Source organism: Crocodylus porosus, unplaced genomic scaffold, assembly GCF_001723895.1.
Source record: "Crocodylus porosus isolate Cpor-Errol unplaced genomic scaffold, CroPor_comp1, whole genome shotgun sequence".
In the NCBI taxonomy this organism is placed as follows: domain Eukaryota; kingdom Metazoa; phylum Chordata; order Crocodylia; family Crocodylidae; genus Crocodylus; species Crocodylus porosus.
The window spans coordinates 14,204,684-14,218,121 of NW_017728951.1; the positions used below are offsets into that span (position 1 = coordinate 14,204,684).

Here is a 13,438-nt window from a genome sequence, read left to right on the forward strand (position 1 = left end):
TGTGTGTGTACAGAGCATTATAATGTAGCCAAATACTGTAAAAGGTTGTTCCTGGCTTTCTTTACTTTGACTCGTTAAATAAGTTTTTTTCAACTGCAAAATGACTGTGGCTATGAATCCAGCTCTAGGACTGTTTGCATAAGTGTAGGTATTACTCAAGCCTTTGAAAATAAAGGTATCATAAGGAGACTGAAAACTTAACTTTGAAAGACTCATCCCAAACAAACAACTTTTTGTACAGGCCTAGTAGTGCCTCCACCACTATGACAAACTAATCCATAATAATCCTGAATCTGATTTTTTTTTTTTTTTTTTTTTTTCCCCCCTCCACATCAAAAATGTTCTTAAAAATTTCTGACAGAATGCACTTTTTTTTTTATTAATGCCCTGTACCCCAAACTTTGCGTCTTGTACCTGAACAAAATTTTTCTGTAGCTTTAGAAGTGTTGAAGAAATTTTTATATAAATTGACAGACTTTAATATTTCAGGAACATATCTGAAAATTGTCATTGTTCAGAAACTCTACATTTTGGCTAGGCTGTCTTCCATGTATGCTGGGGTGTCCAAATAATTTTATGAAGGTTGGGTTGCTCATTATAAAATGAATTTGTGCAATGAGTTCTTTTATGCAGACAGGCTCTGAATGAGTTCATTGGGGCTCTTGAATGGGAGCATGGATTTACCCATGCAAAACTCATTCTGAGGTTTTTCTTTTCGTAGCAAAATCTGGATTGTGCAAGGAGGATCCCTTTACTCTGGTGGGGGCAAGATATTATTTTTTATTGTGGGAAAGCATGTTTATTGTAACTAATTGCCATAGGAAAGAGTTCAGTTATACAGTCAGCAGGGTCAAAACATGAATGTCATGCCCCATGCAAACACTCAAGCAACCATCTCCTATTCCCCTCTAGACTTGATATATAAGAATTCTTTTCTTTTTTTTTTTTTTTTTAAAAGGAAGAAGGAAATGCTTTTATAAAATACTGCTTCTCTGCGTAGTTCTACCAGTTCGTTACATGTCTCACCTCCAAATGCTAGAAACTTATGGAAATGGCTTGAGTCAAACCCAGATAGATACAGACTGAGTTGTAGTATAGGGTCTACTAAATCACTGGTAGACTGTTTCTCTTTCTGTAGACTCCATGTTGTTCTTTATTCATGAGCAGTGATGTACAGGGATATGAAAAATCAACTAAGTTCTCTTTGGGGTACAGCCCCCTTGCAGCCATGTAAAATATGTGTTCAGTGGGTGGGTTTTCTTTTGGAAATCAGGTGTGTGAGGGTTTAATCGGCACCATTTTTTCTTTTTGCAAGAAGCAGTGACTGGAACCTGCTGATAAAGCCTTTGCTTTGAGGCACAGATCCCAGAGTTCTTAAAGCTGTTTCCTGCCTTAATAAGTGAAACTAATTTTTGATGTATAACATTTATAAGCTTGTGAAACTGATAGGGCAGCTTCAGTGTTTAGAAAAATGAAGCCAAAAATAAATAGATGACTGAGAATAGGCAATGAAACCATGCCTTAAAAAGCAAAAGCTTGCCAAAATAATGCTATCATTATGATACAGTCAGAGAAGACTTTCTCTCTTTTTTATTTTTTATTTATTTTATTTTTTTTGTGAAATCAGATTCTCTTAAAATCAGAGTGACTGGAGCAGTGTGCATAATCTCAAGGCTCACTGTGTGGATCACTGAAATGTACATACCTAAAACCTGAATGGTTCGGTTGCATGGCTTTTTTTGCCATGTAATGCTTGTTGCAAGGTGCTGTAGGATGCATGTTGTCAGGTTATATTCCTGCAAATGAGTTTAGAAAGTCAATGTCCTTAACTACCTTTAATGCTATGAGGAAAGTGCACATGTTAAGAAGTGGTTTTAACAATTTTACATGCACTCTTTTGTTGCATTAACCCAGGGTGCTGAATTGTTGCAGGCTGGTAGTTGCAACAGTCGGATTCCTTTCACTTTCAGGCTGTTTTATAGCTTTATAGACCTGCTAATTCAGATCTTGTGTGCATTTAAAAGGAATATTCAGTTGTACAGCATGCCTGAGTTTTTTATCTTGATCTACACTGTTGTGCGTTGTGGCAGGTGTACAGTTAGGAAAGTGATAGGTTTCTCAATTTGGTGTTCAGTACACAAGGAACAGTGTACAAAGAGGAAATAGATGTATGCATCATAGGTAGTGATATGCTATGCTATTTAAAAAATAACTGGGGAAGTATCAAATTAATCAGATTTTAAAATCTAGTTTTGCCATTAGAGATGCTTCAGGTCCTCTCATGCTGGCTACATCTGCTCATCTTCATAGGAATTTCCCAAGCGGAGCTTTGCACTCTGAAAGTGACTGTGCTCTAATGGCAAGATTGTAGCCTGTGTTTAATGTGCATTCATTGCTGCTACATGACATTGATTATTAATAAAAGTTTTGTGTGCATTTGGGTGGTGAAATTCATCCCATTCCCTTCACCAAATTTCCTGTGAAGACTTCTCTAGTCTTTGGAATAATTAACGCTTCCCCTTCACTATCGCTGTTCCAGTTAATAGGCTCACACAGTGATTGTAACTCCATGTCCTTTGACAAGTTTTGGGCACATGCGTCTCTGGAAGCATAGAATCCAGGCCCTGCACCCCAGCAAGTCCTCTTTCCCCTTCTTCCCAAAGGGTCAGATTCTCTGGAAGACTCTTTATACTTGTGCAGACTTTACCCTTGAAAAACTTCATGTTGATGCAATGAAATTGCCCATATATCTCTATACTACACTGTAGTTTGCAGCATATGCATGCCTTATACTCTGTAAGATGCACATGTACAGAGTTAGAGTTTAACCTGTGTGTGCTGTAGTCTTAAAAAGTGGGGGAAAATTAGGTTTACTGTAGGTCTTAGGTACTGTGAACAGGACTCTGGTAGTTATTTTGTAGACCATACATTTAAATGTTGGTTCAGACTGGTTATTTTAGCTCCTATATTCTTGCACAGTATAAGTATTCACAGTTGCGGCATATTTTTGTTGCAGTCCAAGTGCCATCTTTATTATATCATCATTGTAATCTAAGACTTTCAGCATTGGCAGAGTGTGTGATATTTTAAAGCTGTGCTGTTTGGATGTAGAACTGAGTACCTAAGGCTATGGTTTCAACACAGTATATTTAATGATAGCTTATTTAAACTGAGACCTGTCAAGAAAAGTATTTCAGTATTAATGTAGAAGTTATCCAAGGAATCCAAAGCAGTCCCGCCCCCATGCATGTTTGTGTAGAAAGTCCCTGAGTCGAGTTAAATAGGTTGTTTCACAGCATTATAAAAATAGGATTAACCAAGCTTGACTTAATAGAAAGTTTTTTCATGTGTAGTGAATATGGTTGAAAATTGTTCTAATCAATACAGATATTTTTAACAAAGTAGATTTTTAAGCATAAACATTAATTTTCTCCAAATGAATGCGAGTGATTCACTTACAGCATTTATTAGACTAAAGAGTTAATACTGAAAAGGTGATTTGAATTACTTGGTAATGGTGCTCTGATCAATATACGGGTAATCTATTCCAATATGTGTTCACATCTTCTTTATCTGATTAAGCATGTTGAGATGTGAATGTATCCTTAAATCGGTGGCTATTTTAATTCTTTGTAAACTTGTTCTAAAATGTACTTAAACCTGAAAAAATACTTTGGAGGGTCTTGTTGATGAAAGCTCTTTCACAGTTGCCATTGAGTTCAAAATGTTGTGTTTTATCCCTGGAAATAATGCAGGTTTCTGTATATTTCTAATAGTTCTAAGAATTATTTGGCTAAACTTCAAACTTTTTTTTTTGACTTGCTATTTTCTTTATCTAGTTACTGTTGCTGCATAGGTGCCACATTGTCTAAGAGTGCATTAGCTTGAAGGCAGTAATGTGAACAAAATAAAATAATCTTGACCACATTAGATTTACCTGTCAAAGGAGGCTTTAAAATATCGTGTAGTTTAAAGTAATAAATTACTGAAGCAGTTGTCAGTCTCTTAAAGAGCCAGTTTTTTGACAGCATTACTCCTAAATCTATAGCTTAGTGGCTTCTGGCATTTTGGTCAAAGATTTCAGAAGCTATAATTTACCAGGAAACCCCATTATTACAATAGCACTTAGATAAAATATCTGTTGTATAATCCAGCAAATTTATTAGTCCTTCATTGGGGTACCATTCTCACCTTACAGCAGAACATTGTGTTACAATTAAAATGGAAAGAATATTTATTGCGCTGGTTTTTGACCACATGTGAATAATTGTTATGGTCATCATTTGGAAACAACTTCTAACCTGATTAATTTAGAAAAAGAAGCATGACAGCAGAGTTAATAAAACCTTTGAGAGTTGTTCTTTCAACTACCAGCCATTTAAAGAAAATCCATCTAGCATATGATCAGCGGATCATATACACGTCCCCCTCTTGGATATACATAAGGTAAATTAATCAGTTTGCATGGTGAGCTGCCTGCTCTATTAGCAGTATCCTACAAAAGGAATTATGTTTCTAAATTTTTATCGGAGTATTTTTTCAGAACTTACTGTTATGTTTATAGGTACCCAAAGGAATTGAAACAAATTTTAAAAATGTAACTAAGGAACTTGGGGTTCTGGTGTATTGAAAGGCCTGGGGGAAAAGAAAGAGAAACGTATTATATATCAGTGATGGTTTTCTTTGGAACACTTAGCAAAGGTGCCTCCAAATCTCTCTCTTTGTTGAGGTTGTTTTCTTTTAACCTTTGGAATATGACAGGGTTATCACCTAGAATTGAATTCTTGTGCTCCCTTAATTATGTATATCTTTTCTTTAACAAACCTTAAAAAAAGATTTCAGATGTTACAAGTCTAATTAAAGAGACAGACAAAGCACAGTTTATACTGTAGATTTTTTCTGCAGTTCAATTAATCAGCATGTTTTCTCTTTTAATTAAAACCATTTTAGTAAATTAAAGCCCACAGCAAAACACATATATAATTTGTTTGTAATTAGCTCTTAATTGGTGGTAGTTGAAGCTTAGCACCCTTGGTTTCTTTCTTCATGATTGCCATTTTATTAGCAGCCAGTCATTAATTAATCTTTTTTTCTAATTAGCTTATAAAACTGTTGATGGCACATTATTGTAAATGTGATTTTAAGTTCAAAGCTTGTTAATAAGCTTTCTTACTTAGAAGAACAGAGATAAAGAAATTGCTGAAAACAGTACTACAGTTCTTTTTTTTAAAAGTGCCTTTTTTATAAGGAGACTGTGTAAAGCATCTAACAGCTTATGGTTAATTTTTTAATGCTGTATTTTCTGTATGAATGGAAGAAGTTTCTTGCATACAAATGTTTAAATCTAGAGAAGAGCTTAAATATTACAACGTTGCTGTCCTTGCTATGTTACTGTGTCGTCTGACTATAATTTGCTGTTTTAATACCCAGCATAAAAACAACAAAGGTATTACAAACTATTTTACAGTGAAAGTTGAGCACATCATTGAACACAGACAATTTTCACTGCAAAATCCACTCAATATTCTTGTTTGCTTTATATATTTTATATAAGTCAGCAGTGGATAACATTCCATAACATAAAAGGAGAAAATCATTGCTAAAGGCAAGCCTGAAATAACTAGATTCATATTTGATGAGAAACTGTAATACAGTATTAAAAGGCTGTTTGGCTTCTCTGGTATGACCATGGGATGCTTCGGGACCTGTTTGAATGTAGATGTTTTATAAAAGCCTCTTGCTTTAGCATTTTGTACCTCACCTAAATATGACATTTCTGGAGCAGCTCTTGAATCCATCTCATTATAGAGAGTTTGTATTTTACGACATGACTTCTCATTTAATGAAGGATCTTCACTGCATAATATTCCAAGCTAAATATCTGAAGGGTTTTAGAAAGTTTTCTGAAAGTTACAGTAGATGTCTGTTACTGCTCAGTAAAAATGTTTTCTCTTTTTCTGCCTGAACTTTACAATAGTATTTTAACTTCAGCCATTTCTTCGCTTGTTTTAAAAGTGCTTTATGATGCTGTGCAAGAAACACTAGAAAGGGATAGCTGACAACGAAAAAATTAAAAATTGGATAAAAAGTAAATGAATAATGTCATATTACTAAAAAGATGAGAGGCTAATTTGTGCCGACTTTTTGCTAATTTTGTTCAAGCCTCAAAATGAGGAGCTGTCACCCGTTCTGTGTAGCACTGATGACAGTGCCAATGATCCATGAAATAAGCTGCCGCTGGCTTTGTTCTGATAAGAATGAACAAATCTGCACAATGTACGGCTCCCAGAATCTCATTTTCATACTTGCATGCAGGCTAAAAGAAATAAGCTGTTTGCAGGCTTGATTAATCAGACATTTGAGGGTTTTTTGTCTCTTTGATCTCTTTCGTCTCCTAGGTAACTTGCTTGACATTAATGTTGAGCTTGAGTAAAGACAATCAGGAATTGTAGACCGAACTGATATAAAAATTAAAGACCTTAACACTTTAAGTACTCCAGTAATGGTTCCGCTTTACTTCAGAAAACATCTGTTTTCATTTAATTAAAGAACAAAAGAGAATAGCATAAATATTTTTCATGGGGACCTGTTATTCCATAAAAAGTTAAAGTCTGATAATTGGTATTTTTAAATAAGTGCCTTGAAACCGTTCAGAAAGAAGAGATGCTTCAGAAATACTGCAAGGTAACAATTTCAGATGAGCAAAAAAAATTATGACACATAATGGCTCAGAAGTTTACATTTATGCTAAATTAAGGTCCTAAAGGAAGATATTTGAAACAATTATCAGTGAACTTTGAAAATGGAAGGATTTTTGCCACGTAGAAACTTAAGTTGATTAAAAAGTTTGTCTTAAAAAAATCTATACTATGTTACAAGGATGAACCATTATATCTACTTTACTACCCAATATGATTTACACACTTTAAACCTGTAAAATTGAAAGGAATTAAAAAAAAAAATGTCGCAGTGCGTTTGCTTGAGGTTATGCAGACGCTTTTACAAATCTTCCAAGTGGCTGTAAAGATGAATGCCTCAAGGGTCTAGCCAGGGCCCTGCTTTTCCAACCAGCTAAAGCCCTTATCTTAAATCCAAGCAAAGTACCATTAATCTTTTTGAAAGACCTTTTATGGCTTTTAATATATCCCAAATTAGAACATTTTACACCCTTGGTTCCTGAAATATGGTGATAAAAAGCCTTTAGAGCTTAATTTTCCTTACTGCGTGCTCTGACCAATTTGCAGTTCTTTGTGATAATGTTTAGACACCTTAATTAAAATGCAGCAAAATATTGGATGTTCTATATGGAAAATGCTGATACTTTGCCTACACAAGAAATTGTTGTGTATATTTTTATTCATGTTTTCTTACTTCTTACAACATTGTATTTTATTGAGTTATCTGATGACCTGAAATGTTTTTTTAATGTTAAACCCTTTGCCAAGCTTTTATGAAATTCTTGGGGGAGGGGAAGTGAAGATGTACGTCTGGGTATGGGTGGGAGCAGAAGATGCTTAAGCTGAATAAAATGTGTTTGAATGCTTATACATAACACTTGTTTTCATGTTTTGCAAACTGGGTTTTATGTAGCCCATAAGCGATAACATAATGCTGCAGAGTGTTTTCCTCCCATCCTTCCAGATCCACTATGGAGGATCTTCTTGTCCCGTAATTTTCAAAGATGCAAGGATTCTCACTCAGCCTTCCAAGAAATATGGAGTAAAAGATGTTGGGTTTTTTCCAGATATTTGTATGGACCTCAGTTATATATTGGCTTGTCTATTTAATATCAAAGGCCTGCTCGAATATACCATATTTCAAGGCAGTAACTAGAAGGATTAATACCCATGGCAAAATACAATCCAGAGGTGACACATTTAAATACGCAGCTCTTTTTGTCAGTTAAATCATCTGGTTTGCTCTGTTTGAGGTTAAAATGGTTTTATTTTTTCACACACATACCTATTGTTGCATTTAAATCTATTGTGCGTCTGCTTTTCTGCTGTATCTTCAACATTGTGCTAGTTCTGATTATTTGTAAATGTTCCTAGGATTTTTTTTTTTTTTTTTATAGCAAAGTATGTCTAGATTTGTAGTTGTGCTTAAATGGATGCATGTTGACTGTTGAAAGAGAGACAATCTTTGCAAGTAACTTCAGATTTTGGAGTGCCGCTGTCAGTATATTGAATTGCTGGTTTGTATAATATGTTGAATTGTATTTTATTAACAGCCAGGCAAGAATTTAATCAGAGTGTTAATGATGCAAATGATTAAGTACTTTTAAATACTGACTTTTAGTGTATCAGGAAGTCTCCATGAAGACATCCGTGGCACAAACTCATGCTAAAACTAGATTAGAGAGATGTTTTGGTTTTGTTATGGGTGCTTAATGCTTGCTTTACAGCTGTTATTATGACAGTGCCGATAGTCTCAAGGGTTAGAACCCTTTTGTGCTAGGAGTGCTCAGCAATCAACCAGGCCAGTTCCTGCCTCAAAGAGCTCGCAGTCTAGGTTTATCACAAAATGTGACAGGTAGGTAAAATAGTGGTGCAGAGTGGAGATTTAAAAGGAGCATATTTTGTGTAATAAGAAATGGTTTCAATCCACTACCTGTCTAATTTATCAGGTGCTGCTGTTGTTATGCAGTCAGTGATAAAATGCAGGTACCAGTACTATGTCGTATGTAATCATTGTGCAATAGCCAGCCTTCCTTTTAAGTTTACATGTGAAAACACTGCACTCTTTGGGCTTAGCCCTGTAGTTTTACACGGGTAGATTCCCACCATCCCCGGCCCCAAAAGTGTAAATGGTAGCTTAGTTCATGTATGACAGCAGTTGGCCTTGAACATTACCTGGACCTTACACTCGCTCACTCCTCTCTTTTGACTTTATATGGAAAAGTGCCAGGGCAATGTTTATGAAGATGTTCATTGACTTGACTTTTTGGTCAGGCTCAGTAGGGTATAATTGTAGCAGGACCTAGACAGTTGAGTGAATACCCCAGTGTTTTTAAGGCAATTTTGGTGAAATAAGTTCTCCCAGACAACTATGCTAAAGGACCATAGGTTTTGAGAGTGCAGTTTTTTTCATTTTATATTTGTATTCTCTCTACCTATGCACAGATATCACAAAATCCATCTAGTGAACAGAACTTAAGCAGCATTCAGTACAGGACTGGAAATGATGAAAATAATTTTCTGATTGTATTTCAGAATTGTCATTGTCCAGCAGTTCCCACTTTGGGTGATCTTGCATTCTGGTCTCTCTTCAGTTCTCAGAGACTAAGTTTGTGTGGCATTCAGCTTCTAGTCTGCCAGAAGCTTATTTGAATATCATGCAAGTTTATTACAAATTAATAACCTAACAGCCATTGCATTGTCTTAACATATATCCCATGTTCTCTCAAAATACATTGTTTAAGTTGCTTTGTGTAAAATATGATCATGGTTGAACAGTATGCAATATCTGCAGGGCTGTCCAACTGGGAGCACATGAAGGGTTAAGTTGTAGCCCAAATCCCCCCACCCCAACTCCCCTGGCTCTCACCTGGCTGTTGCTGCCTCTCATTGATTTGGCTGCAGTAGCAGTTCTGGACTCCAGCTCTCCCTCCTGGCTGCCATTTCCTGTCCTTCTTGCCCCAGGAGGCAGGGCAGTATGACTCAGTGCAGGGAGCTGAGGGTGAGGCCGGGCTGTGTCGAATGGGGGGTCTAAGAGGGCTGGAGATCTTGCCCAGGTGGGGCAGCGGTGGAGGGGGGTGCATCTGTGTACTCTGGTGATCTGTCCAGTGTATGGCCTTTGGGGACCTAGAAGTTGGATAGGACTGCGGTAATGGAGAACTAGAAGCAAAGAGCGTTTTGACAATGGGTACAATGTAATTTTCTAAATTAACACTTTGATCAGCGCCATTGAAGCTACTCTTCCTGAAAAAGGTGTTATAAAAGGTTTTAAGGTGTGCTCAAGAATTTGGTCGCTTTTCATTTAGAAGATATAATATTGCCCATTAGTAATGAGCAGGGAAGTTGGTTCATTAATCTTGGACAGAGTTTCTGACTAGTGCAGTGGCACTTCTCCAGAATGCTAGGTTTTCCTCTTCTAGTGTATTGATAAGGCCCGATGTTGCTTATCTTATTGAAAAATCTGAGATCATAGGTTCATCTGTCTAATAACATTCAGTGCTTCAAGCATTTCATTCAGTGATTAAAAATAAAATTGCACATTTTTTTTCTAGTATTTGGCTCTAAACTCTTCCACATTACCAACATTTTTCTCTGTGTTTGTGGTTTGAAGTTATAATTTTCATTCTTTAATGAGATGCATCAGGAACTAATACCAGGTGGTGGCAAGTGCCCTAGTAATGGCAAATACAGAAGCTATTCCCCGTTGCCCTTCTCACTGACTTTTTTTTTTACGAGTAGTTAATTTACATCTAGTCTATTTTGTAAAGGATAATCAGGTGCGGTTGTATGGAAAATCTTAATATTTAGTAAGAGCCCAATGCTTCACTGCTCTTTTTTCCCCTAACTTCCTTAACTTTGTTGTCTTTTGGGTTGATAAGGGTCTGCAGGTGGGGACAAGTTTCACGTATTCTTCTTTTTTGGACAGAAAAACAAGGACTAAATGAACATTTGTTACAGAAGTTAGATCTCTCCCTGGAAAAAATCTCATCCTGCTTAGTCTTAAGGGTACAACTGTCTTTAATACTTGAAAGACATGAAAACCTGTTGGCTGTTAAGAAATAATCTAACGCTGAGCAATGCATTGGTAGGCCTGGTGTTTGATGTGAACCATTTGCCTTTGTTGACTGCCTTTTTTTTGTTCTTCCTCACTACTTTTTAGCTGGGTGTGAAAATTGCCAAGGCTGTAGCTTGTCGCAACTTTGTAAAAGCCAAGCAGGAAACAGAAGCTTCTCAGGAAGCTCGGAAAAAGAAGAAGCTTGCTTGGGGGTATGCTGGCTTTAATACTGTATTCAAGGTCTGAGAGTATATTGGTGTTAGACGCATATAATACTCTCAGCACCTGTGTCCTTACTTCAGATGGGTTTATACTAATCTTTTAATCTTAATACTTGATTGTTTAGTTTGACCTTGACTTTTTTTTTTTTTCCCTGAGTGGGGTAGCAGACTAAATATAGTCTTTACTAATACTGATATATTGTCAAAATGTCTATAATAATCCTCTTGTGATTAGAAGAGTATTTAAAAACTGAATTTTGATTGTTATGGCAGTTAAATATAATTAATTGAAAACTTCCAACTATATACTGTAATAGATCCTAACTTTTTTTTGTGCTTCATTTCAGATTTGAAGCTAAGAAAAGATGGGAAACAAAAAGCAACATGGGATATATGTAGTTCTGTCTTATTCTCATCAGAAAGCAAAGCTGTTTTTAAGTATTCTGTTGTATGTGGTGGAATCTTTGCCCTTTGGTAAAGAGTATAAATTAAATCTGAATATTTAAAATAAGTTGATTAGTTTGAAGATTTTTTTTTTGCTTGTACGTCTTTGTGCTTTAGATTTCAGAATCGTGTTTTAAATCCCTGTTTAAAATCCATTGGAAATAATATTCACACATGTCTGCTTAGCATTCAGGTAACAGATTTCCAAATTTGGGAAAAAAAATCTCTATAACACATTTCAGGTTTAGTCAGTTTGGAGCCAGGTCAAGAATTCTGTAAAGCTAGACTCAAAACTTCAGTGCAGAGAGGTGTTCTGCTGGTGGTAATGTATCTCTATAACACTGATAACATATTCCTGTCAGCAGTTCGGGATTCAGGGGGGAAAAACATCTTGTATATTAGTTTTCCCAAGTACGTGTTGGACCAATTAGTCTTAGCACCATATTGTTATGAGACAAATAATGGAACTTTTCATACAAGAGATCAGTTGATTGGATTGAAGGTGTGTTCTGAAATACTTGACAAGTGCCAGAACGTCAGCTTTAGTCACCTTACCATATGTTCCTGTCACTTTATTGAGTATGCAACACTTTCAGTAATGTAAAAACCGGTTTAATGTCAAATAAACAACACATAGATAAGATTTTTATGTGGCAAGATGAGTTGTTGAGGAACACCCTAGGCTTGTAGTTCAGAAAATGTGGTGGTTAGAGTTATTGTGAGGGTTGCATGTACTCTGTGACCTAGAGCTATTGTTCTGGAAAATCTTTCCGTTTCCCCCTTATGAATACTGCTTCCAAACTTTAAAATTCCTTTTTGTCAGGTGGGTAATATGAACCTAAAAATATCAACCATTTCCCACTGTGTAGTCTTATCAACTGCACTCTGACATCAAGTGCAAAATCTATTCCAAGTCAAATGTCTTACAGCAGAATTGGGTTTCAGATATTGATGCAAGTAACCAGAATTGATGTTGTTTCCCCCCGTCATTTGCTTCAAAAAAAAATTTGGGCACATACAAAACTAGTAATAACTTTTCCTCCTAAAACTTCTGCATCAGAATGTGTAAATTGAATTGGTAATGTAAATGTCAGTTATTGATGGCCAAGATTAATATGTTCCAGGCTAAAAGTATAGTATTAACATAATGGTGACTTACTCCAAGTCCTTCAGGCTAAAACAGCATTCTAAAGAATAACAATTTGGAGGTTTATGGCACTAATTTTGAGTCTCAGGTGGAATAGTGCGCTCTTGTTGGGTAGCCTTCAGGATGTTTTTCTGTTATATTTCTTTCATAGAGAGGAGATTTTGCAATGTGGTGATCTAGAGTTAGCTGTAATTAGCTATGATGACAGAGTTAAATTCAGTTGCCAAGATTGTAAATCAGTGGCTAAACAGGTTTCTACAGTAGAGCATCATAAATCTCAAATTACGTATTAAATACATTTACCTCTTTGGGAAGCAACTTTGTGAAAGGAAACAAGTGTTATCTAATCCTTACTTTCAAGTTAATAATGCGTTCAAACTATAAATGCAAATTAGGTATCTTATGTCTGTGCATCTATTTTTCCACCTACGGTAGCATTACACTTCAAATATTTTTAGTAATAAAACCAGAAAAAAATACCTTGCCGGTTTCTTGGCATTCCTACAAAAATACTGTTTAGGAGTGGTGGGGTATATAGTTGTAAATGTATCAGAATTCTGTGAAATGTTTTTGCGTAAACTTCAGAGGGAATTCAGTTTTTGCTCTTGTCCATTTTTCTTAACAGGTAGTAAATAAAGGTTGGGAAGTGGATGAACTCTAGCCTACTGTACACTGAAAAAGCAAAATGATACTAGCTTAAGGCACATGTATTCAAAAAGGAAAGCAGAATTCCATTATCTGTCTACCTCCTTGAAGTTACTTGCATGTTAATAACTAGTAAACATTGTAAAGAGCATATTAATAGTTACTGATCTAGTAAAAGATCATTGCTGGTATCTGGTGGTACCAGAAGCATGGCTAGTTATATTTGGTCAAAAAAATAAAATTAAAGTTC

At 35.8% G+C, this 13,438-nt stretch overlaps 1 protein-coding gene across 1 annotated transcript in view; it reads left to right on the forward strand.

Moving 5' to 3' along the window:
- FAM204A (family with sequence similarity 204 member A) overlaps positions 1 to 13,194 on the forward strand; it is a 20,839-nt gene extending 7,645 nt beyond the window's left edge. Inside the window, exons 6-9 of the mRNA XM_019555467.1 lie at positions 8,836 to 8,867; positions 9,901 to 9,949; positions 10,837 to 10,943; positions 11,300 to 13,194. Coding sequence (XP_019411012.1) covers positions 8,836 to 8,867; positions 9,901 to 9,949; positions 10,837 to 10,943; positions 11,300 to 11,351 — 240 coding nt within the window. The 3' untranslated portion in view covers positions 11,352 to 13,194. The remainder of the gene's footprint in view (positions 1 to 8,835; positions 8,868 to 9,900; positions 9,950 to 10,836; positions 10,944 to 11,299) is intronic.
- The last annotated feature ends 244 nt before the right edge of the window (positions 13,195 to 13,438 follow it).